The 24642-nt window shown below is 50.4% G+C and overlaps 2 protein-coding genes and 1 pseudogene across 2 annotated transcripts; 1 reads left to right on the top strand and 2 right to left on the bottom strand.

Annotated features, from left to right (window-relative positions):
- Nucleotides 1-4512: 4512 nt before the first annotated feature.
- LOC131400391 (protein EOLA1-like) lies at nt 4513-5753 on the top strand. The gene is made up of 2 exons (XM_058535129.1): nt 4513-4693; nt 5530-5753. The coding sequence occupies exons 1-2, from the start codon at nt 4513-4515 to the stop codon at nt 5751-5753; spliced, it is 405 nt and encodes a 134-aa protein (XP_058391112.1).
- A 1314-nt stretch (nt 5754-7067) lies between these two features.
- Nucleotides 7068-8559, bottom strand: LOC131400157 (heat shock transcription factor, X-linked member 3-like). The gene is made up of 2 exons (XM_058534878.1): nt 8068-8559; nt 7068-7658 (listed from the first exon to the last, which is right to left on the bottom strand). Exons 1-2 carry the CDS (start codon nt 8557-8559, stop codon nt 7068-7070), a joined length of 1083 nt encoding a protein of 360 aa, XP_058390861.1.
- Nucleotides 8560-21379: 12820 nt separating this feature from the next.
- LOC131400390 (melanoma-associated antigen 10-like) lies at nt 21380-22486 on the bottom strand (annotated as a pseudogene).
- Nucleotides 22487-24642: the final 2156 nt, after the last annotated feature.

Genomic DNA, 24642 nt, shown 5'->3' with positions numbered 1-24642 from the left:
AGAACAAACTACCAAAATCAGAAATGAAAGAGGAGACATTACTACTGACCTTACAGAAATAAAAAGGATTATATAGGAATACTAGGAACAACTGTATGCTGAGAAATTAGATAACATGAATAAAATGTAGAAATTCCTAGAAAGACACAAAGTACCAACACTGACTCAAGAAGAAATAGAAAGTCAGAGTAGACCTATAATAAGTAAGAACTTGAGTTACTAATCAAAAACTTTCCTACAAAGAAAAGCTCAGGACCAGATGGCTTGGTTTGTATTAGCCATAATTATGAAAAGTCTGTTGACTAAGTGTAAAAGCAAATTAATGAGGTGACGAGATTAGAGACAAAAGCCACTGTGAAAATTTGTGTTGACTATTACTACAGGAGGCTGGGGCATGGGGGTGTTGAGAGCTCTGATCAGAATCCAAAGAACCAGTACATAAAGGGATGTAAGGCTGGGGTGACAAGCTGAAGGACAGACAAACAGTAAGTTAGCCCTGGGGAAGGGCCTAGAAGCCAGGAATCAGGGTGGACCAGGATCTGGGCTCCAGAAAGCAGCTTTTGGGGGAAGCCAGTTCAGTAACAGCAGGTGAAAAGCAGGCATCCTCACAGAAGTCCCAAGAGGCTGGGAATATCACTAGACCCATTTGACAGATGAGCAAACTAAGGAACCAAGAGTTTAGGTAATTGGACCAAGGCCCCATGACAATTGGTGGTGACAATTATAATTAAATAAAAGGTATTGAAAACAAAGATAACAAATACTCAAAACTCATCACTTCCTAATTAATTTCCTACAGTTTACTATTATATATTAGCTTCAGGTTATTTACATATATTGTATCTGTATGGCAGAAATAGTAAATGCAATGGACTGAGGAGCAGATAGGCAGCAGGAGCTATGAGTAAGCAGAAGATAGAAGAGAAAGAAAATATGTGTGGAACAGAGGGAAAGAACATGTGATTGACTAAGAATGTTGGGCAGAAATAGAGGAAGATTCGAGATACAAGATCAACAAATTTTGGCAGGAAGGTCCCCGGAGAAGTGGGAAGAGCTGTGAGCCAGGGAACAGGGGACCAGGATTAGCCTGGACAGGGTAAGGGTAGCCTCTTCTCTGAGACAGGCGGGTAGGTTGAGAAGATGAGTGAGGATCAGGGGGATGTTTGGAGTTAAGATCTTGTGACCTACTGACTGAAGTTCCAAAGTTACCTAAGAAGAAACATTTATAGATTGTACATTTAAAAATTAAACAACGATGCTGTAAGAAATTGCATTACTAAATTCCAGAGAAGCCACAATGAACAGCAATGTTTTACCACCCCCACCTTTATGAAAGTCATTGTAGGGGCAGCGTGACAGCATTTAAAAATTTGACATGGCCAGCATAACCTTGTCTTTGGAATCTCAAAAAGAGTGCTTTAGAATCATGGAGAACCTCACAATTCCATGCGGCAAGTGTGAAGATGAAGCAGAGACTGTGTGTTGTCCCCCAATAGCCACTTTCCTCTTCTTTTATACTCATAAACCTTCATTTTCAGCTTCCTATAAGTTAAGTGTGGCCATGTGACTAAGTTCTGGCCAACGAGACCTTAGTGTCATGGAACTGTCATGTGAAAACATGAAGGAGCCTTCCTGAAAGAACCTTTAGTATATGCCCTTTACCCCTCTTCTTCATCTCTTCCTCGTTCCTCTTGGCTGGAATGCTTATGACATGGCTGGAATTGGAACAGTATCTTGGATCATGAGGGAACCTTGAGAATGAAGCCCATGTATGGTAAAAAAAAATAAGCTAGAAGCCTGGATCCCTAAGCACTTTGTGGAACAAAACCACTAGACCAGCCCTGAACTGCCTACTTTTGGTCTTTCATGTGAGAGAGAAATAATCTTTCATCTTGTGTGAGCTGCTGCTGTTTCCACTCTCTGTGAATCACAGCCACATCTGATGTTAACTGATGAAGAAAACAACTATAGCAGGACCCTGAAGGCTCCCAGGGAACCCAAGGGGCCATTACCTCAGTTCTCTAGGGATTCCACCCATGCAGTTCAGGTCTCCTTGTTGTGACTTTGTGGTGCTGCTGAGAAAAGGGCCAAGACACCAAGTGGCAGAAACTAGGCAAACCTGCAGTCCAGTCATCTATCCCAGGAGAAGAAATAGAAATGGCCAGGCCACAGGGGGACAGCCAGCCTCCCTCATAAATAATCCAAACCCAATGAATAGGGCGACCCTTTGTCACCCATCAGGTTGGCAAAGGTTAAGCAGAAAGGTGATGGTCAGGGCTGACAAGTGTGTGAGGAAATGGCACCCTTGCCTGCGGTTGGTGGAGCGTGCCCGGGTGAGCCTCCGTGGAAGGCCTCTTGCTGGTGCGTGTCAGCATCTCCGATGTGCGTGCTGTGTGACCCAGGCCTCCTCCTAAATATGTCTTCAGTCAGCGACTGTTTGTGGTAATGTCCTTTACAGTGGCAGAAAGTGCAAAGCGGTCTGTGACTCGCCATCAGTAGGAGAAGAGTCAGTAAATTGCAGGGCAACCAACAATGGGATCCCATACAGGCAGTGACAAATAGGATAGATGAAGATGTGCAGACATGAAAGGATGTGGCTGATCTGCCGTTAATGGAGAAATCTTTCTCCACCCTGTGGAGATGTCCAGGAAAGAGCGTACACCTCTGTATTAGTTTGCCAGGGTGGTCGCATCAAAGTATCACAGACCGGGTGGCTTAAACAACAGAAATTTATGTCTCGCAGTTCTGGAAGCCAGAAGTCCAAAATCAAGGTGTCGGCCGAGTCTGCCTCTTCTGAGAAGTGTCAGAGAGAATCTGTTCCGTCCTTGTCTCTGACTTCTGGTGGTTTGCTGGCAATCTTTGGCATCCCTCCTTCTGCCTTCAGCTTCACATGGTGCTCTTCTGCGTGCATGTCTCTTTAAATTTCCCCTTTTTGTAAGAACACCAGTCATATTGGATGAGGGTCCACTCTAATGAGCTCATTTTAACTTGATTACCTCTGTGAAGAACTTTTCTCCAAATAAGGTCACATTCTGAGGTACTGGGGACTGAGACTTCAACACATGAAATCGGGGGGGACACAATGCAACCGATAGCAACCTACAGAGGCCCTGTGGTAGGAAGGAACTTGGAATTTTCCAGGGATGGAAGGACAGCCTTCGTGGCTGCAGGGTGGGGAGTAAAGGGGAGAGGAGAGCAGACAGCTGGGAGTGGGGTGGCGGATCACACGGGGCCTGGCAGGCCCTGGTGAGAAGTGTGGATCTGTTCTGGATGGGGAAGGAAGCCCCTGAAGGTACTGGGCTAGGTGCCCTAGGTGCCTTGTCCCCTGTCCTCACAGCCACGTGGAGACTGAGGCTCCCCGAGGTGCCATGAACCAGCTGAGATTCGGGCCCGGGGCCCTATTCCTCCCAGTGCACAGCTCTGTCCTCCAGCGAGGAGGAGGATCCCCTTCCAGGTAAAAGGAAAGGAGGCAAGGGCAGGAGGTGCATGCAGTCAGGTCCGCTGTTATTTTGAGCCATCTTTTCACCCCTCGGTGCCCCCTTCTCAGCTGTAGAGTGGGGTGACAGTAGCACTGCCCCATACCTGGTTATCTGAGGATTGAATTCTATGATCCGTCATGGATCGTGCCCGTCCCAGTGCCTGGCATGGAGGCGGTGCATGCACATCACTACCAATTTTTCCTACTCTCGTTATTCGTTTCTCTAGGCTCTTGGTGTCTGCTGACAGTGGAGAGCAGTGGTGTGGGAAGGGGTTGAAGGGGAATAGCACCCAAAGTGGTCACTAGGAGACACCCGACGGGGCCATCTGAGATCAAGGGCATCCCCAGGGCCCAGCTGAGGTTGGAGACTGAGGATTTCTGCTTAGCAGCCCTGCGCTAGGGGCCGGTGAGGTCTGGGACCCACAGTGCCTTGGTGGTGGCAGTGCCAGGAAGCTGAGAGTGCTGGGGTGGGTGGGGATGGCAGGAGAAGTAGCAAAGCCCAGGACTGTCCCTGGCTGTGCAGGGAGATGGCTAGAGCCAGCCCACTGTACTGTGAAGCCAAGGGGCCCTCCCTCCCTCCTCTGTGCTGCTCTGGGGTTCAGTGATCTGTTGTAGAACTGACCACATGCTGTCCTGGCAGTGACTTTCTCTGGGGGTCCCCACCCTCCTCCGTGAGCTCCCCAAAGACTCCATCTGATGGGCGGGTCATCCCAGTCAGCAACCACTTCCATCGGGCCTATCGGCAGACTGTCTGGTGATTGGAAGAAGGAGCCAATACTCTCTGCTCCCCCACCATCCAGGTCACTGAGGGTTCAGGTCAACCGGGCGGGGGGGGCGGGTGGGACGTTGGGGAGAGATCAGGCCCAGGGGCCATGAGCTTGGAGTGCTGGTGCGTGATGTTTATTGACATTCATTGTTCTTTGTTTCCACAGGCCACAGGAGGCCCGAGGAGCCCTGGGGAGATGAAATTCGGCTGCCTCTCCTTCCGGCAGCCCTATGCAGGTTTTGTCTCAAATGGGGTCAAGACCCTGGAGATGCGTTGGCGTCCCCTGCTGAGCAGCCACCGCAACTGTACCATCGCCATCCACATTGCTCACAGGGACTGGGAAGATGCCGCCTGGAGGGAGCTGCTGGTGGAGAGGCTGGGGCGGACCCCCGCTCAGATTCAGGCCTTGCTCTGGGAAGGGGAAAAGTATGGCCGTGGAGTAATTGCTGGCAAGTGACACGATGCCGAGCACTGCTCAGACACCTCCCAGGGCTGCCCCCAGGATCTTGCTCAGGAGTTTTGTGGCTTGTTTTCTTTTGAACTGCTGGGTGTGTGGGCTGTGTGGTTTCTTTAAACAACACACGTTCAGAGGGGCTGCAAGGGGCCCTGGCCTGGGGGTCGGTGGGCTGAGGTTCCACGACCTGGGGTGAAGTGCTTCTCCGTTTGGGACTCAGTTCCCGTGTGTGATCTGAGAGGCAGGGACGGATCCGAATCTGCGTGTGGTGTTTGCCCGTGTGTGTGTGCTTGCGTGTGCATGCGTGTTGCAGAGACCATGAGAGGCAGCAGAGCACGCAGAGGGGGTCGGGGTGGCCTCTAGACTCAGGCTGCCTGCCTCGCATCACGTGTGTGTCCCACCCCCAGTGCCTGCCGCATGCTGCACAAGTCCCCTAACCCCTCAATGGTTGAGGTCTCACATCAGCTCCTGTCGCCTGGTGAAGTGCTTGGGGACCCAATGGCCTGTAGGTTCCCTGCAGCGTCCGGGGCCCTTGTGATCTGTACCTGCTGCCCTCAGCAGTCTGACTGCGACCTGCCCATTATTTTGGTGGGGTTATTGAGGACAAGGCCCTCTCCTCCTCATTGTCCCTCCCTTGGCCTCACCCGGAATGCCGTGGACAGAGTTTGGCACGTCAGAAATGCTCACTCCGAGAGACCCAGTTCACTCCGTGTCCATTGGGTGACATCATCTTAGTCTCTAGTGGTTGTAACTTTGAAACCATGTTCTCTCACAGGCAGGCCTTGGTTTATGCAAGAGAAGATAACTCTGTGCTTCTCTCTTTGTGCACAGGGCTCGTTGACGTTGGGGAAACTTTGCAGTGCCCAGAGGACTTAGCTCCTGATGAGGTTGTGGAACTGGAAAGTCAAGCTGTACTGACCAACCTGAAGCAGAAGTTCCTGACTGTGCTTTCAAACCCCAGGTGGTTACTGGAGCCCATACCCAGGAAAGGCGGAAGGGATATCTTCCAGGTAGACATCCCAGAGCACCTGATCCCCTTGGGGCAGGAGGCCTGATGAACGTGGGCTCCTCAGAGGAAGGTACTGAGAAACCAGCAAAGTCGTAACCCATCAACTTGCCGTCATACCGCGGACGTGTAAATCGGGTTCAATATGGATTGGCACCGCAGTGGAGGGCGCTACCCACCATGTGCTGTGCGTGTAAACAGATTTCTCCACTCGGATGCAGGGACGAGGAAGCGGGACTTTGCTTGTAAGATGCCTCTCTAGGCTCAGGAACAGTCTCAAGGACTTTGACCTTCAGGAAAAAGGGAAAGCTGCCAGTAAATGTCTTGGCCTTGCCACTAATTTTGGTCCAGCTGATTTCTGGATTCTACGAAGAAATATCTTTTAAGAGAAGTCGTTAGTGTTCTCCCCTCTCTTTGTTCTGGTCGAACTCAGAATGTTTGAAAAACATCCAGGGGACGTTGTGTGAAGGCTGGGAGTGGGTGCTGAAAGATCGCTCGAGAGTGACCAGCCCTGGATGGCCTCATTCCTGGTGAAGGGGACATCAGACTTGGACCCAGAGCAGCTGTGTGTCCTTGCAAATGACTGTTGCTCTGTTGTCAAGTGTCCCGTGGATCACGGAGCATGTGTGTTTGACAAGTCGCACAGCTACTTCATGTCCTTCCTGTCTAAATACAGCTCTCTTGGATGAGTGATAGATAGTGTTGTTTATTTTGTGGGAAATCTTTTTTTCTTTCTTTCTTTTGGCCTTTTCTTAGCAAGGTTTCTAGTGGTTGTTACCTGTGAGGATGACGGGCTTTCCCCCAGGCATTGACTGGAATGACCTGCCTCTTCTGAGTCAGACTGCAGTGGTTGGACATCCCCGGGCAAGTGGGGTGGCCCTGCTATTAGGTGGACCTCTTTGGAAGGCCCCTGGCTCTTGGGCCAGAGACGTCCAGCTCCTGATCAGAAACTTCCTAGTATCATAGGGGAACCCGTGAGGAAAGACCCTCCTGTTTCAAGATACATGCATAGTGTAAGGCGATACCCCCAAGGTCAAGAGCCCGGCTGTTCTGTCTCCTGACCACCAGGCAAGGCTCAGGGAACCAGGTCTTCCTGGGCTTGCCTCAAGACTCCCTAGCCAGATCCTCGGCTGAGTGTGTGAAAATGCTGCTGCTTCAAGTGAAGGAGGACAACAGGGACCAAAACCTGTTTGGGGCCGGGATTTCCCGCCTCCTCAGGCTTATCTGATGAGGTGTGTGTAGTATCGAAAGTTAGGAAGAACACCGACTCACAATTCTCATTAGATTGTTTATTTACTCCCATGGAGTTTTGCATCTTGGTTATAAAACGGTGATGTTTATCTGTCACCACTGACCTGTGAGCTTAGGGACCCGGATTGTCCTTGCACTGCTCACAGAGTACACGTTTGTGATCTGAGGAGCCTTCCTGCTCCTCGTCCTCGTCAGGGGCCTCGTATGCGGACATGACTGAAAGGGCAGCCAGCAGGATGAAATAACAGGTGTTGTACAAGGACATCACAAAATCGTAATCTGAGTAATCTGGGGGGCTGGCGGGTGGTTCCCCTATGCCGTCCCTTCTGGCAGTAGCCAGGGGCACAAACATATCATTCCTGGACGGGCCCTCCCCACTTGGGCTGCCTGGCTCACTTGGGTGATGGTTTCCCATGGCACGTCTGGCTACACAGGTCACAGAACAGATACCAGAACACGTGAACCACCAGCTGCCACTGGGTCCCTGAGCATTGGGGGCTTCCTTCTGCGCCTTTTTGTTGGTTTCTTTGGTGGGTTCATTGCGATGGATTCTTGGGGAGTGCCTCGTAGCTGCTACCTGCTTCTTTCTCTTGGGAGTTGTTGCACTGGTCCCTGGGCAGGCGATAATTCTCAGGTCTCCTCTTCTCCGAATGTTCTCAATGAGGAGAGGCTTGTGTCTCTGAAAGTTGGGGTTTCGGTAGATCTGAAACAAAATCAATCCTGTTAGTCATTCTGGGAGCAAATATTCACCGCCCCCCCAATCATAATGGTCTTGTTTTCCTATGGAGAAAAGATATTTTTAAATTGCTGTCAAGTTTCATTATGCCCTAGAGCCTAAGCTCACTAGGCATACGTAATGCATAGGTTAAGGTGTTAATCTCTCTCCTTGACATTAACTGACCTCTCAGAGTCTTTAGTCATACCTAGAGATTATCTCTAAGGAGGTTGTAGTTTCATAGGAACATCTGTACTTTCTCATCTTTCGATAATGTCTCACGTGAAAAAAGTTATCCTCAGAAATTAAACCCTTTCAGTGTATCATTCATCTTGGTCTACTAGGAAGATATTCGAGTGACAGAGAATATAGGAAAGGGAAGGACTTTCTACTTTACCATGATTCTCTTGTTCCCTGGAGAGTGAGCCGAAGAGTTGTCTGAACGTATTTTGCTGAATCCGTGGAGATTCAGTTGGCGGATAAAAGTCTTCAAGCTGTCTGTTTCAAAAATTCTCGCTGCACCTCTCCGGTTAAGAATCTCCCTCTGGAAAAGATCTTCTTCAATGATCACGGTGTCTCCATCGTCATTCCAGCGCACAGACGTGAAGGCGCTGTCCTCTGCTAACATCCAAAGCTTTCTGGGGAAGGAGAGCCCGAGAAGATCGTTTTCTTCCACGTGGGCTGTGCCTTGATTTGGATCCTGTGGTCGTGGGTCATCTTGGGGGCCTGGATCTTGGCTCATGGCTTGGTCACTGTGGTTCTCCAAAACCTCCCTTGAATCCAAATTTGGAACTAGGGATGAATTAGATGGGACCCCTATTGCTGACTCTCCATTACCTGATGGGGCCAGCTCGACTTGATCTATCTGGTCAGTACTCTGACTAGCCATGGAGCTAGTCTAGGTCAGGAGCACGTTCTACCCAAGACCTTATCACTGAACTCTCGAGTCAGAAATGCCTTCAGTCAGAGCGGGGACGCCCAGTAAAGACTGTCCACAAAATTCTAGAGTCTCGGTAGTTGGGCAACCAGCTGCTTAAGTCATCATTCTCTTCGGTTGTAACGTGATGTCACAAGGGTGGCTCACAGCTGGTCCGGAGAGGGAGCCCTGGCCAAGTGTGGGGGAGGGGAGGGGTGTGGGGGTCCCAGCTTCTCTCTTTTCTAAAAGTAAAGAAACTTATGGTTCGAGTTCCCAGAAAAGGCTCCCATCTGCTGCCAGGCACGTTATTTCATGGGGCCAGGCCTTGGATGGGTTAAGAAACCATGATCCTATCTCCACTCCCACCCGTAAAGACAGAGAGGTGGGCCTGTTGCTGAGCTCTCTGATTTGCTCAAGGACCAGGCCCTGGTTCGTCCTAGCTTGGATCCCACCAAGACTAGGTGGGTCAGAAGGGCCCCTGGGTGACTGCGCCTCCCAGAAGAGGGTGGTCCCTAGCAGGCTGATTGGCCTAGTCTAGGTTGGTCGCCCCCTCGCTTTCTGCTTTGGTCTCTTCCAGCTACTCCTGCTGGTTGGTTGGTCCTGCTCAGGTGGGCCCAAACAAAGAGTCCTGTTTTCTTGCCCCGGGGTCAAGTAGTCCCCAGAGTAGGGCTGTGCTGGAGCACAGTGGAAGTGCTTCTTAGGTTCCCGAAACTCTGTCACCCAAAGCACCAGCGTGTGAGTGGGTGGCCACATCTTCCACTCTGCGTGGGAGTGAGTCTCCTCTTGAGCTCTGCTTGTCCCCAAATCTCATCCTTCTCCAGATCACAACAGAATTGTCTCCAGTTTCCATTTCTTCCCCATAGAGACTCTTCTCGTTGCCCAGGATGAGCTCACTTTGGGAACACCTGTATTTGCCCTTTTCAAATCACCTTCCCCAGATGCTCGGATTCAGCCTCCCTTGAGGCTGCCTCTAAAGCCCTATTTCCTTTCTTCAATAGAGTGGTTTGAGTTCTTCTCTCCCAGATTTCTGGCTTCCCACTTCCAAGTTGGATCTCCTTTGGTACTTTCCCTTTTGATGACTTGATTTGGGGGGCCCAGCATCTATTCTGTTCTGTTGAGACAGCATTTCACTGACCCACTCCCATGAGCCAGCCTTGCTCTCCTTGCCCCAAGCTCACCCCCACACCCCAGCCGTGTGTCCCTCCCCTGCCATTATCTGGATGGTAGGTCCATTGAATAATTTTGTTTGCACTTGGCTTAGACGCTTTTCAAAGGGCCTACTTTACATAGACTCACTCCCAATGAACGTTCCTACTCGTTTAGCTAGACGTGTGTAAAAGAGATCAACATGAAGATACCTCTCAATGTGTATTTGAAAATAGATGAGAGTCTGGGTGTAGAATGGGACAAAACCCAAATGAAAGTCATCCTCACCATAGATGAGAGGGTACGACAGTGATTTTGGTGAATACGTGTTCTCTAGCCTTTCTGGACAACTTTGTTCTTAATATTCACTCCACATAGGGGGATAGACTGGTATTGTGGGAAGGCCCTGCCTGCAAGGATCGTAGGTCCTTGTCCCGGCTCTGCCACTAAGTAGGGTCATTTGCCCTCTCTGAGGGTCAATCCTTTGTTTCTAAAAGGAGAGTGCCAAGAGAGTTTGAAAGAGAATCTCCCAAGATGCCTTTCAGTCTAGGGACTGTAACCCTTAAGGGAGCCCCTAGGTCTAGATTTGGGCTTGGTCTGTGGTCTTTGTGCATCTAAACAGGTTTCCAAAGTGTTCATTCATGATGTCAGTTTATCCTGTAGGGACATCCCGTCAGAGTCTAAGAATTTCAAATGGAGGCCATTGGTGCCTTCTCAGAAGAGGGCTCCTAGAGTCTCTGGATGAACAGCCAGCTTCGTTCAGTTGCACACCAAAGTGTTTTTGCTTCAGTGAGCTCTTTAAAGACTGAAAATGAAATTTCCTTGTGGCCTGTGCTAGCTCATGAACTCTGCCGATGACTTATACAAAGGGATTGGGCCACTGGAGGGAGAGGAGAAAATGACGCGGGAAACCACAGCCTGGCATTCTGCAGAGAGCAGGTGTTTCCTTGATGTGCTTTAGGCACTCTTACCTCCTGAGTCTTCTGTAGGACCGTTAGCTCGTCTCCTTTGTTTCAGGAGTCACCGAATTTCCGCTGGGGTTAAGAATCTAGGACACGAGGCTCATCTTGTCCTCTGAAAATGAAACATTCACAGTGCTGACTTCAGTCTAGTTGATGAAAGGCACTATGGAGATGGCCTCCCTCGACAAAGCCTTCTCAGTCCCAGAATTTCAACCCTGGGCCCTGTGGCCACCAGTCCGACAGTCTTTATTAGGTAGCTACCACGCTCAAGCCTCTTGGAGAGAAATGATTGATTGGCTCTTCAGTGCTCCAGAGGCCCCAGAGATGACTCGTAAGTGTTGCAGCCTTATAGACCAAATCCCCAGAGTCAGGTGACTTGAGCAGAGCACAGTTGATTGGGCTCCGAGGACAGCCACCTCGGAGGGAAAGTGATTTCAGTCTGGACTGGCTGCGGCTTCTGCACAGCCTGCAGCCGTGGAGAAAGTGCGTAGTTCTGGGCTATGGGGCCCAAGGCCTGGGGCAGCCAAGGGGCAAGCCGGGTTGGGTGGCCTTTTGTGCCTCCCCTTCCTTCCTGGCCCCCTTCGCGCCCTGGGTCCCGGTGGAAGCTGCCTCTTTACTGGTCTCCCTCCCCCTCGGGCACCAGCTGTGCCCCAGCAGTTGGTTTACATTGCACCTGAGGGGTCTGTCTCAGCCATGGCTCAGACACAGGCCCTCGTGACATCCGAAGCCTGCCCTTTCCAGCCCCCCAGCCACTGTGCTCCTCTTACCCACTCAGGCATCTGCCAGCCCAGAGGCCTTCCAGCTGCTTTCACTCACCATCTGCTGGGCTCCAGCCCCATTGGGCCCCTGGCGCTAAACTCTGACATGCTGGGAGCTTCCTTCAGGAATGGTGCTTGTGCTGCCCCCTCATATGGCAATGCCCTTCTCAGTCCAGAGGCCACTCATCCTGTCGGGGTCCCGCTCCAAGGCTACCTCTTCAGTAAGTCCTTTCTCCCATCCCAGTTCTCCCTCACAGCTCCTTGTCTGGGGCTCCCACAGCCCAGCACCCATGTCCAGTCCCAGTTGGGTTGCTCCTGCCCCCTGTGAGGTTGTGTGGGTGTGTCTCTCCCTCCAGACTAGGAAGGAGGACCTTGAGGATGGCAGAGACCATGATGTGAACCCAGTCCCCAGTATACATGTTGGAATGAAGGAAGTTCTGTGTCACCAGGACCTGGGTGGGGTTTAGTGTCCTCAAAGCAGCTCTGCCTTGTAACAGCGACCATAGGAGCAGATGTGGAGGGCTCCTGCATCACTGGCTGTGGGAGTGCTCTGAGGGTCTGTGCCATTTGCTCTTCAGCACAGTCCCTGGGCAGGTTCCAGGAAAGACCCAAGCCTGGGCCATAGCAGGTGGAGTCACGGGCCCAGGTTCCACCCTGAGGAAGAAGTAGAGCCAGGATGGGGCCCACAGCCTCACCCCCAGACGGGGGCCTTCTGTGTGCCGTGAAGCCACCTGCACACTGCAGGGTAAGCAGCAAAGGAGAGTCTTTCTTGTCTGGTGATGTCTCATTTTGTAGTTGTCCAAGGCTAAGGGCATGCTGGTAAACATGTCCTAAGAGGCTAAAAATGGCACGGGGGCCATTGGGTGAAATGTGCCTTTGTAAAGGAGCCACGTGCAAGCTTTGTTAGCAGCCTGCTTCCTCCCCTTGCCTTAGACAGGGAGGCCTGGATTCTAGGAATTTCCACTAGCCTTATTCTCCTTTAGGGACATTATCCCGGTAGGAATTGTGGCGTTCAAGTCAGTCTCAATCAATCTCTCTGGTGTAAACTCTTTGAGGATTGGAAACAGAACAAGCCTCCTGATGATTTTTGCCTATTGGCGACCCTGGAAAAAGGAAGACCACTTGGGAAAGAGAGGCAGTCTCCAGATGGAGATAGACTTGTAGAGATTTAAAAAGCAGCGTTCAGGTTGTGTTATACTGACGAGCCAAAGAGGGGTGACCTGTGTGTATGGGCCCCTAGGTGGTATATTTCCTTTTTTTTTCTTTTTTTTTTAGTGAGGAAGATCAGCCCTGAGCTAACATCCGTGCTAATCCTCTTTCTGCTGAGGAAGACCGGCTCTGAGCTAACATCCATTGCCTAATCCTCCTCCTTTTTTTCCCCAAAGCCCCCCAGTAGATGGTTGTACGTCATAGTTACACATCCTTCTAGTTGCTGTATGTGGGACGCGGCCTCAGCATGGCCGGAGAAGCAGTGCGTCTGTACGCGCCCGGGATCCAAACCCGGGCCACCAGCAGTGGAGAGCGCGCACTTAACCGCCAAGCCACGGGGCCAGCCCTAGGTGGTATATTTCTTCACAGTAGTCTGAGTCCTGTTGGCTTACAAACCTGCCAGCAACCACCTCAAATTTTCACATATCCAGTTGTTTCACACAGTGCTCATACTAGCAGATTTTAGGCCTTTTAGAACCTGCCTGCTTCGTGTACCCCACCAAACCTCAAGCCACATCTGCTAAGAATAAATAAGATAGAGCCTTGTGGCCCTAAGACCCCAGGCCACTGCCCCGAACTGCTGAGCAACATCCCTTAGACACATGGGCCCCCTCTCTGATGCCTCTCTCCCAGCAGCTCCCCTGCCTTCCTCCCACAGTCCAACTAACAAAAGACCACGGACTGGGTCGCTTATAGACGACAGAAATTTGTTTCTAATCATTCTGGAGACTGGAAGACCAAGGCGCCAGCATGGTGGGATGAGGTACCTCTTCCGGGTTCCTAGCCGCCACCTTCTCACTGTGTCCTCACACAGTGGAAGGGGCTGGGAATCTCTCTGGGGCCTCTTTTTGAAGGTGATTCCCATCCATGGGGGCTCCACCTTCCTGACTTAAGCAACTCCCAAAGGCCCCACCTTGCAATGCACTCGTCTTTGGGGATTAGGGTTTCAACATATGCATTTGGGGGGACACATTAGTTTGACCATAGTGTTCCCCTTCTGAGAGTGCCCTCCTGACCCATAAACCCCGGGACGATTGCATGCTGTGAGGGAGTCCCCTCTAATGCAATCCTGTTGAGACACCACCCAGTAAAGCTTGTGGTGTGTTGCTGCCTCCCCTGGTCATCTCTTCTTCCTGGATCAGCCCCCAATCCCTCGAACCCCCTACAGTTGGCTCATGAGCTCTTGTGAAATCACATGTCTGACCCCTAGAGGCCGATGATTATCCGACCTGAGGTGCATGTTTTTCAGGGGTGGATTGGGAGGGACTCTAAGGCTGACAAGGCAAAAAGGGCTTAGGAAAGCGTTGCTTGTCACTCAGACTTGGACCGCTGCCGTCTGTCCTTGCAGCGTCTCGGCTTTCCTGCTGCTGCAGAAAAGCCACTGACTTTCTGTGGACCCCAGACTCACAAATCCTAATGGACTGGCTTTAACTCTAAGCTAAAACCTGAAACTGTCCACGATGGTCTGATTCAGCCTCAGTGCTAGCTGTGCTGAATGGAGAGCAGGCCAAGCTCAATGAACAGGTCTCGGACTCTGGGACTGTTGCAGATTTGGGGCACCCCTCTGTGGGGTCCGAATCTGTCATAGCATCTTGGGTGCTGTCCTGCACCATCTGGGTCTTTTGCAGATGCCCGCGATGAAGGGCTTGATATGGGATGGGGCCAAGTGAGATGGAGCTGCCCATGGGCACTGCATTTCTGAGGCGGATGGTTGCACTCCTAACTTGGCGTTCCTGTGAAAGTTGTACATCGGGGGAGGGCCCATCGCAGGGACTGGGAGCCCTCCACGCACTTCAGACAGATCCCACTCAGACCCCCTCTCGGGACGTTCCTCTGCCATTGACTAGCCGGGTTAGTCGCAGTTTGCAACAAGGACCGATTGCCTGACTGTTTCCCTCACTCTCCTGGCGCAGGCACCAGGCGGTGTGAGTGTTAACGGAGCTGTCCCCAGAAAGGCATTGCTCTCTTCTCCACCCCTCACTGCAGAAGCGATCAGGATGAAAAGAGTTATGTAAATCCATTTTGAAAATTGTTCAAAACCAGGATTTCATCCTGACCACTTCCCGAACATGACGTGTCTTTCTGGCTCACTTGTATGCCAGTGTTTCTCTGTGAAAATGCTTTTGTCCCTCTTGCATACAACCCTTCCAGAGCAGAAAGGGTCTGGGGGAGAAGAGGGGATGATGGAAACAATGTAAAGTTTGATCACTGAATGGCACACACTGATTTTGTAAGGATGGAGGAAAAACAAAACCCGACAGCTGGGGAGGTGTTGTGCACGGGGAGGGCTTTTTGATCTTGGTTTTCCAGAAGTGCTCCTGGAAGCTTTGCCCTCCTCCTGAAGGAGAACACACCATGCCGCCTTTGCAAGCTGCCTCAAGTGATGGACTCCAAACTGACTGCTGAGCCTGGGAGCACACCTGACAGCACTGACTATGACACAGCCGGGGGTGGGCCCAGCTCTGGCACTTTTCACACAGAACGCCTGCACCACTCATCGTTGACACTGGTCACAGGCAGCTAAAATTGTTCAGAACAGAACGCCTTGACCACACTCTCTGGCCCCACATGAGGCCCCCTTGTGGTCCTCTATCTAGGAGATGGGCCTTCAGTCTCCTGACACAACTGTTCACTTCCCTTGAATGGGTCTGACTCGCTGGCCAAGTGGCAGGAGCATAGGGAGAGAGTGCGGAAATTAATAAAAGAAACCTTAACTAAATTGGATTGGAGTCGGAAAGGCCTGCAGAGGGAGCTCTCACACCCTATCCTACATCCTCAATTACACGAAACAGGAAGTGGACGCTGGCACCTTGGACAGGAAGTAAAACTACTTTACTACTGAAGGAAGATTTCTCTCCCCACCCAGCAACAGCCCGGCCAATGAGAAATGCCACGCTCAGGCAATGAGAAGCTGTTGCCGCCCTGAACTGTTACTTTCCCCCAAAGGACTTTCACTTAGAACAGCCCCTCCCTACTCCCCCTTTTCCTCTACAAAAGCAGCTCCCCTCCTTTCTTTTCCGGATTAGCCTATGGTTTGCCATAGCATGCACATCCCACATTGCAATTCTTTTGGCTATTCCTGAATAAACTCATTTTGAGATAAAATAACAGGCAACGTGGCTTTTTAAGTTGACAAGAGAAATAACAGAAGGGATTCCTCTCACACTTTTGGTTCCCTCTGGCTTCTTTCAGAAAGTTTCCTTTCTCTCTGATTTTCTGCAGTTTGAATATGATACGTCTGGATGTACATTCTTTTGGTTATTTATCCTAATTGGTGTCCTCTGACCTTGCTGAATCTCTGGTTTCAAGTCTATCATTAATTTTGGGAAATCCTCAGCCATTAATACTTCCAATATTTCTTCTGTTTCTTTCTCTCTTTCTTCCCCTTCTGGTATTCCACTAATGCATATGTTTCACCTTTTGCACTTGTCCCACATTTCTTGGGTATTTTCTTCCATCTTTTTCATTCTTTGTTCTGTTTACATTTCAGTTTTGGACATTGCTGTCGACATTTCTTCAAGCTGGCTCATTCCGTCCTCAGCGGGGTCCAGTCTATTGATGAGCCCATCTAAGGCAGTCTTCCTTTCTGTTACAGTGTCCTTTTTTAATAAAATATATTTTTTGTGGTAAAATACACATAACAAGAATTTACCATCCTATTTTTAAATGTATGGTTCAGTGGTATTAAGTACATTCTTATTGTTGCACAACCATCACCATCATCCATCTCCGGAATTCTTTTCATCTTGCAGTACTGAAACTCTATACCCATTAAACAATAACTCCTCATTCTGCCTTTTCCCTAACCCCTGGCACCTATCATCCTACTTTCTGTCTCTATGAATTTGACTATTCTAAGTACCTCACATAAGTGGAGTCACACAGCATTTGTGTTTTTGTGTCTGGATTATTTTACTTAGCATAATGTCCTCAAGGCTCATCTTTGTTGTAGCATGTTGACCTAAAACAAATAAACAGCCAGTTATTTTAATAGGAAAATGGTTCATTCAGGAACAACAAAGAATTGCAGTGGGGGGGTGCGGCCCTGTGGCTTAGCGGTTAAGTGCCTGTGCTCTGCTACTGGCAGCCTGCATTCGGATCCCGGGCGCGCACCGACGCACTGCTTCTCTGGCCATGCTGAGGTCGCGTCCCACATACAGCAACTATGAGGATGTGCAACTATGACATACAACTATCTACTGGGGCTTTGGGGAAAAAAAGGAGGAGGATTGGCAATACACGTTAGCTCAGAGCCAGTCTTCCTCAGCAAAAGAGGGGGGTTAGCGTGGATGTTAGCTCAGGGCTGATCTTCCTCACACAAACAAAAAAATAGAATTGCAATGGGGGACATGTGGTCTGTGGCAAACCACAGGCATGTCCAGAGAAACAAAGCAGAAAAACATTCATTTATGAAGCTGGGAGGGGCTGTTATAAACAAATAGTCCGTTGGAGGAACCTGGAACTTCAAAGTATAGTGTGTTTTCATTGGATGAGTTATGAACAACTCTCGTTGGCTGAACTGTTGCTCGGCAAGGAGGAATTTCTTCCTTCCTTCTGCTGCATCTTCCTGTGGGAGATGCAAGGTATGTCTCTTCCTGTTGGGGTCTGTAGTGTGCATTGAGAGGCTCGTGCATGAGAATTCTTTCTTCTGGCCTCCTGACTTCATTTAAAATGAGTTTTCTGTGTCTTAATTTTCACCAGCATATGTCAGAATTTCCTTCCTTTTTAAGGCTGTATAATATTCCAGCGTATGGTAGTACCACATTTTCCTTATCCATTCACCTGTTGATAGACGCTTGGTTTGCTCGCACTCTTCTAGTGTTCTGAGACTCAATTTCAACATTGGAGGTGGGCGGTTCCCACACATACAACAAGCAATTCTCTGACGCCCTATTGGTGTCCAAGAATTCCAGTCAGTTCTGACACTACCTACCTGTAGACAGCATCCGATTCCACAGGTAAGGGGTCAGTCCTACAAGACTGTCCCACCCCCCAGTTCAGATGCCAATCACAAGCCCAGGTTGTTACCCGTGCCTCTCAGTGACCAGCTACAGATTGGAGGTTCCAACGACCTCCTACAACTCAAGGTGCCAATTGCAAATGCAGGTTATTACCTGTACTTCTGACCTGCTTACTAGAAATCCGAGGTTCCAATGACCCCCTCCTCAGGTTAAATTAATTTGCCAGAGTGGCTCACAGAACTCAGAGAAACAGTTACTTACCAGATCACTGGTTTATTGTAAAAGGATGTAGCTCAGGAACTGCCAGATGTAGAGCTGCATAGGGCAAGGTACATAAGAAGGGGCACAGAACTTCCATACCCTCTCCAGGCACACCACTGTCCCCGAGTCTCCACATGTTCACCAACCCAGAAGCTCTCCAAACCCTGTCCTCTTGGGTTTTTATGGAGACTTTATTATGTTGTCACGAGTGATTAAATCGTTGGCCATTGGTGACTGAATCAATCTCTAGGCCCTCTCCCCTTCACAGGGGTCAAGACAGTGGAACTAAAAGTTCCAACCCTCTAATCGCATGCTTGGTTCTCTTCGCAACAGCTCCCATCCTTGGGTGGGCTCCAAAAGTCAGCTCATTAATAACAAGAGACAACTCAGTCACTCTCAACAGTTGGAACATTCCAAGGGATTTGGGAGCTGTGAGTCAGGAACCCTGGACAAAGACCAATTTATATGAGAAATATATGTTGGTCATCTGAATGACCAAATATATATATTTTCTCAAAGTCACAATGTCACACCCACATTTTAGCTATTATGAATAATGCTGCTACGAACATGGGTGTACAGATACCTTTTTGAGACCCAGCTTTCAATTCGTTTGTGTACATACTCAGAAGCGGGATTGCTGAATCATATGGTAAATCTATTTTTAATTTTTTGAGGAACTGCCATGCTGTCTTCCACAGTGGCTGTATCATCATACATTCCCACCAACCGTGCACAATGGTTCCAATTACTCAACATCCTCGCTAAGACATGTTATTTTCTGTTTTTTTTTTTTTTTTTTTGATAGTAGACATCTGGATGGGTGTGAGGTCATATCTCCTTATGGTTTTGATTTGCATTTCCCTAATGATTGGTGATGTTGAGCATCTTTTCATTTGCTTATTGGCCACATGTATATCTTCTTTGGAGAAATGTCTATTCAATTCCTTTGCACATTTTTGAATAGGGTTATTTGGTGTTTTTTTGCAAAAGTGAGGTAGATCTATATCTTTTGTCATGGGAATACCCTGCATCCATCATATTAAGTGACAAAGGCATGTGACAGATCAATATGTACATCATTACCTAGGTAGGTTAAAAATGCCACATATTTCATAATGTATTTATGTATGAAAAAGCCCAGAATAAGCTCTGGAATAGCATACAGCAATATGTTTTTTGTGGTGACCTCAGATGAGGGGGCTGAATTTGGGAAGAATTTTGTAAAGGGGGAAATTGTGATTTAGCTCTATTTTAGAATTTTTTGCAACAAGAATATATGCAATATATGTAATATATAATATATGCAATATATAGTAATCTTTATATTATAAAGTATTTTATTATATAAACCTAACAACATAAATAGTCACTATGTCAGTTAAAGTTTCTGCTAGCTGGGGCAACAGACCAACCCTGACATTTGAAAGGCTATCACAACAAAAGTGTATGTTTGGTGCACATAAACTCTGATGCGGTTTGCCAGGATCTCTCCACTCTAGGTGACCCAGGGGTCCAGACTGCTTCCATCTTGTGGTTCCACCATCTCAGCACGGGGTTACCATGCTTGCTGGTGAACTGAGAGAGAGAGCATGGACCTGGCATACTGGCTCTCAAATGCCTGGATGTGACAAACAATGCTTCTGCTCAAGTCTCCCTTGCAAAGGGTCATCACATGACCCTCCATAACTGCAAGTGGACTGGCAATGTAGTATCTCCTGTATCCATGGAAGACAGCTAGACAAGATATGGATGAGCACTGGTCTCTCCCATGTACCGTTACATAGTAGGTGCTCAACACAAGGCAACTATTCTAACTTGTTCGTCACTCTGTCACTTACTAGCCATGTGATCCTGGGAAAATTAGCAAGCCCTCTGAGCCTCTGGCTCTCCCTCTGTGAAGGAAGTGGGTTGGTGAGCCCTGTCTTGTAGGACTGCAGGTGTGTATGTGATGTACGGAAAGGAACTGGCACGGTGCCTGGTGTGTATGGGCACTTTGAGGACTGGCGGTTATTTCTAAGATCCCACGCCTTTCACTCTTTCCTCTGGAATTTTGATTGTTATCCAGGTCATATGAGGGAACATGCAGCTCAATAGGATATGGAATAGCTAATCAGCCAAAAAGGATGTTTCATAAATAGAACTCAGTAAATCTTCCCAATTAGAGGATATATGTGAGTATTCTGGTCTGGCGGAGTCTTCCCAGCTGGATGGAACACAAACCTAGAAATAGAATCAAGGACCAATTCCTTGCCTCACTCCAAGCTGCTCTTCATCCAGACTATGGTCATCCAGACCATCCATTAATTTCATGCCCACCAAAAATCTAGCCCTTGATTACTATTGCCCAAATTGACCTCAAATCAGATTAAAACCTAATTTATACTGTGGGCTCTGGCTCTCCCAGGTTTGGGAAACGAGTGCCAGGCCACTGACTTCAGGGCATCACTTCAAAGGAATGCGACTGTATTTCTCAGGAAATCCTTGCAGATCATGGGAATTAAACACCTCAGTTTTCACTGTTGTTCAACTACAATGTGACCAAGAGCCCAGGACAGCTTCCCTTCCTGCCCCAGATCAGCATTTCTCTCTGGTTTACCCATGATCCAAAAGAAACTTCTCAGAGCCATTTCCCACTTCAGACATTCTTCTCAGCCCTAAGACACACCGTCTGCGAGTCTGGCTGCTGCCACTACCCAGCATCATTACAATCAACTCCCACGGAAGGAATCACAGTTTCCCAAAGCCCCACACTGCCTTGGCTCAGGGCATTTACACTTGAGTGTTCTCCCCTGGGGCCACACCACCGCTCACCTTCTTTGACTTGTTCTGGCGGGGACACCTCATCACCTTCCTTCTAGGACTGAGGCTCCTAGAGTCTCATGCTGTGGGTGGGTGGTGTTCTGCTTACCCTGCTTTCCCCACTACTAACACAGGGCCTTCCAGAGAGCAGAGGCTCAGCAAAAGTGTGCGGAAGAAATGAGCCAGTGAGCAGGGGTCTTATTTATTCAGATGAAATTTCTCTGTATTTCTTGAATAATTCAAGCAAATCCAGCTATACATATAACTTTTAGTTTAATAGAATGACAGAAGAGAAGGGATAAGAAGCCAAGAATTAAGTACCTTCTACATTTATTTGTCAATTTCTTGACCCCATCGATTTGACTGCTAAGTTCTTTCACATTTTCCAAGGATATTCCTGTTCCAGTGCCATGTCACCAGGTTCGGTTACAGACTACAATGGAAGGTGTCCCAATTATTTTACAAAATAGCAAAACTCTTCCTCTTGGACTGGATAAGTACAAATTCATATGTAATGAATGTTATTCACAAACTTCGATGTGGAAGCTAATGAACAAACTTAGATGTGGAAGCTAATTAAACCTTCTATTAAAGGAACTCATTTGAAAAATTCATAAGGAAACAAAGATCCATTTCCAAGATCCATCATAGAGAACAGAAACCCAAAGACGCTATGCACCGTGTCCCCCCCACCTCACCCTGGCCCTCCACTACTTAGGACGCTGACTGCTCTCTCTTCAAACACACAGTGAAGCAGCAGCCTCACTTCATGCCCGGCAGGAGAAGCTGCTGGACGTGGGCCTGGACTGTGCCTGAGTGCATCTCTGGCTCAGGCCCCCTCTTCCTCATCGCTCACAGCCTCTTCAGACAGGTAGAGGAAGGAACTGGGATCCCTGCTACAGACCCTGAGAAAATACTCCAGGACGTTCATCTTGCTGGTTTCAGCATGGGCCCTGAGACCCCACAGGAACTCATAGCGTGCAGGATCGCTGTCGGGTACCTGCCGGTACTCCACGTACTCTTCCTGCACCCAAACTTTGGTGAGGAGCTCCCTGGGCTCCCCGTAGATGAAGTGCTCCATCCCGGCACACACCCCCATGACACTCAGCACTTCCCAGACATCCTCCTCAGGGGCGCAGTCGCCCTCCAGGAGGATCATGCCCAGGAGCAGCACCAGGAGGCCGGTCTTGGGCATGCTCTGCTCACCGCTCAGCATCCCATCGTAGGTGAGGCCCAGGGTGGTGACCAGGACATAGGAGTGGTCGCTGGGGTCCACTTCCTTCACGTCAATGCCAAAGACCAGCTGCATGCACTCAGAGGCTTGGCTGAAGATCACAGGGAAGTGGTCCTGGTAATCTCTGATGACCAGATTCAGCATTTCCGCCTCTGTGGTCGGCTCCTTTGTACGATACTTCAGAAGCAGGAACCCCAGCAGGTCAGCCATCTTCAAATGTAGTGCGTCTTGGAGTGAGGGTTTGGCATCTTCCAGGTCCTCCGAGGCTCTTGGTCCCTCCTCATCCTGGCTGCTGGAGCCATGGCCTTGGGATTGGCTCCACGGAGCAGCTGCTGTGGCAGTGGGGGAGGGCCAGGCACTCTGAGGGCTCTGGGGAGGACTCGGGGTTGCAGCAGCAGCCACCTCCTCCAGGGTGCCCAGGAACAGGACAGAGGGGGAGGAGGAGTGGGGGGAGGAGGAGGAGGATGTGGCCTCCTCCTCCTCAGCCCCAGAGAGCTGTGCATCCACCAGGCCCTGGGCCTCTCTTGGGTCTTCATGGTCTTCCTCACACTTGCAGTGCTCACTCATCCAACCTAGAGACATGGTCACGCGTGTCCAGCAGCCAGCAGGAGCGTAGGCAGGAGGTGACCGATGGGGACCCACGGGCCTGGGGGAGAGAGGGAGTGCGAGCGGCCTCAGCTGAGGAACATACCCTTGGTGGCTCTGACAAAGGTGACTTCCAGGTCTCCTCTTTAGGGGTGCTCTCGGCTTCGCAGGGCTCTGTCCTCCTGGGCAGCCTGTGCCCTAAGAACCTGAAGGAGAAAGTGACACGGCTCCTCAGGGTGCACCCAGCACAGCCTGAGGTTCTGGGGACAACAGTGGGGTGGGGTGGCCTCGGGCAGCGCAGGGACTTCTCGGTTCTGGCATGGGGTGTCCCCTGGGTACACATTCAGGGTGTGTACCTCACCTTGACTCCTGGCGCTGCCTGGGCCTCCTCTGCTCTGTGACCTGAGGACACGAGCCTCAGACCAAGGCCTTCACCTCTGGGTTCCTGGAGCCCCTGTAAGAGGAAGCGAGTGGGCACCTCAGGGTGCAGACTGCAAGCAGACCCCTGGGACCCCAGTGCTGACAGGAGGGGCGGGCCAGACTCTGTGATGTCCCCACTGTTCTGGGGTGGGTGGTCCCCTGCATGCTCACTCAGGGTCCTCTCCTTTCCCCTGGCAGACCCTGGCCCCCCCCCACTGCTGCCCTGAGGCAAAAGTCTCAGAACAACATCACACACCCCTGAGACTGAACAGAAGGAAGTGAGGGGTCCCCACATCAGGCCACACCTGCCCAGGGGCTAAGAGGAAGCACCAAGGGACAATAAGGGGTGTCCAAACTCTGTGGGTTACATGTGTCCTGGGCTGGGTTGTCTGCCCAGTCTTCACCTTGACACCCTCAGGGCCTGGGACAACTCCCTCTGTTGACCTGAGGCCGCCCTCCTTAGGCAAAGACCTCGTCTCCCAAAGACACGGGAAGAGGAAGTGAGGGGGAATCAATCCACACCCCGATCCCGGGTCTCCCCATGGCAGACAGAAGGGTAGGGCAGGCCTGGACTCCATGTGTCCTGGTGACTGTGTTGGTGGGAGTTCCCTCAGTCCTCACCATGACCCCTGCTAGGGCCTGGGATCCTGCCTCAGCTGACCTGAGAACAGAGCCTCAGACCAAGGCTCTCGCCTTCCCGAGACCACTGGTCTGGAAGTGAGGAGGGGCTCAGCCAGACAGGCCCTGCCGGGGGGTTTCCAGGGCTGACAGTAGGGGCAGGCCAGATTTCTGAGGATCCCCCTCTTTGTCCTGGGGATTGGAGTACACTCGCTCCTCCCTCAGGGTCCTCACCTTGACTCTTGGCGAGAACTGGGACTCTTCTCTCAGCTGACCAGATGTGCTTCCTCAGATGACCTGACATCGTCCTCTCAGACCAAAGTGCTCACCTCCCCGAGGGCTCTGAGAGAAACGGGAGGAGGCACCACATCCACGCCAACGCCTCACCCCCCACATCCCCCACCAGGATGACAAAAGGCTGGCAGAGGGGAAAAGCATTTCTGTCCTGGGTGGGGTTTCCCTCAGACCTCCTGTAGTTTATTCCTCTTTTCTCCTGCCAGGGCTTGCCCTTCTTCCCGGCCCCCCACATGGGATAGCTGACATCTCCCTCTGAGCAAGACCTCTCGTCCCTGAGGACTCCCCACCTTCCCACCCATGGTAGAAGTGAGCATGCCATTGAGGACCACCGCCGACTGTTCCTTCCAGGGCTGAGAACGGGGGACAGCAGGACTCTGTGCCGGCCTTTCTTTTCTGAGGTGAGGGGGGTACGTTCAGTCCTCATGAAGGATCCTCACTTTGACACCCGACAGATCCTGAGACTCCTCTCTCTGCTGACCTGATGTCTCTGCTCAGACCAAGGCCTCACCTCCCTGAGATGCCCCATTCCCAACCACGTGGCAGAAGTCAGAGCAGGGTACATCCAGCCATCCTTGCCCACGGATTCCCGGGTTGAGAACAGGGGAAGCTGGCCTCTGTAAGTTTCCTTCTCTAATGGGGTGGGGGGAACATCCATGCCCTCCGTTCCTCCCAAAGGGTCTTGTCTTGAGTCCTGGCAGATCCTGAGACTCCTTCCTCTGCTGACCAGATGTGGCTGCCTCTGCTCACCTGACACCGGCCCTCAGAACAAGGTTAGAGGACGTCACATCCAAACACCATGGCCT

This window comes from Diceros bicornis, chromosome X, assembly GCF_020826845.1.
Source record: "Diceros bicornis minor isolate mBicDic1 chromosome X, mDicBic1.mat.cur, whole genome shotgun sequence".
NCBI classification, from domain to species: Eukaryota; Metazoa; Chordata; class Mammalia; order Perissodactyla; family Rhinocerotidae; genus Diceros; species Diceros bicornis.
The sequence above is the reverse complement of the archived record's forward strand: the minus strand, read 5'-3'. Positions and strand labels throughout refer to the sequence as shown.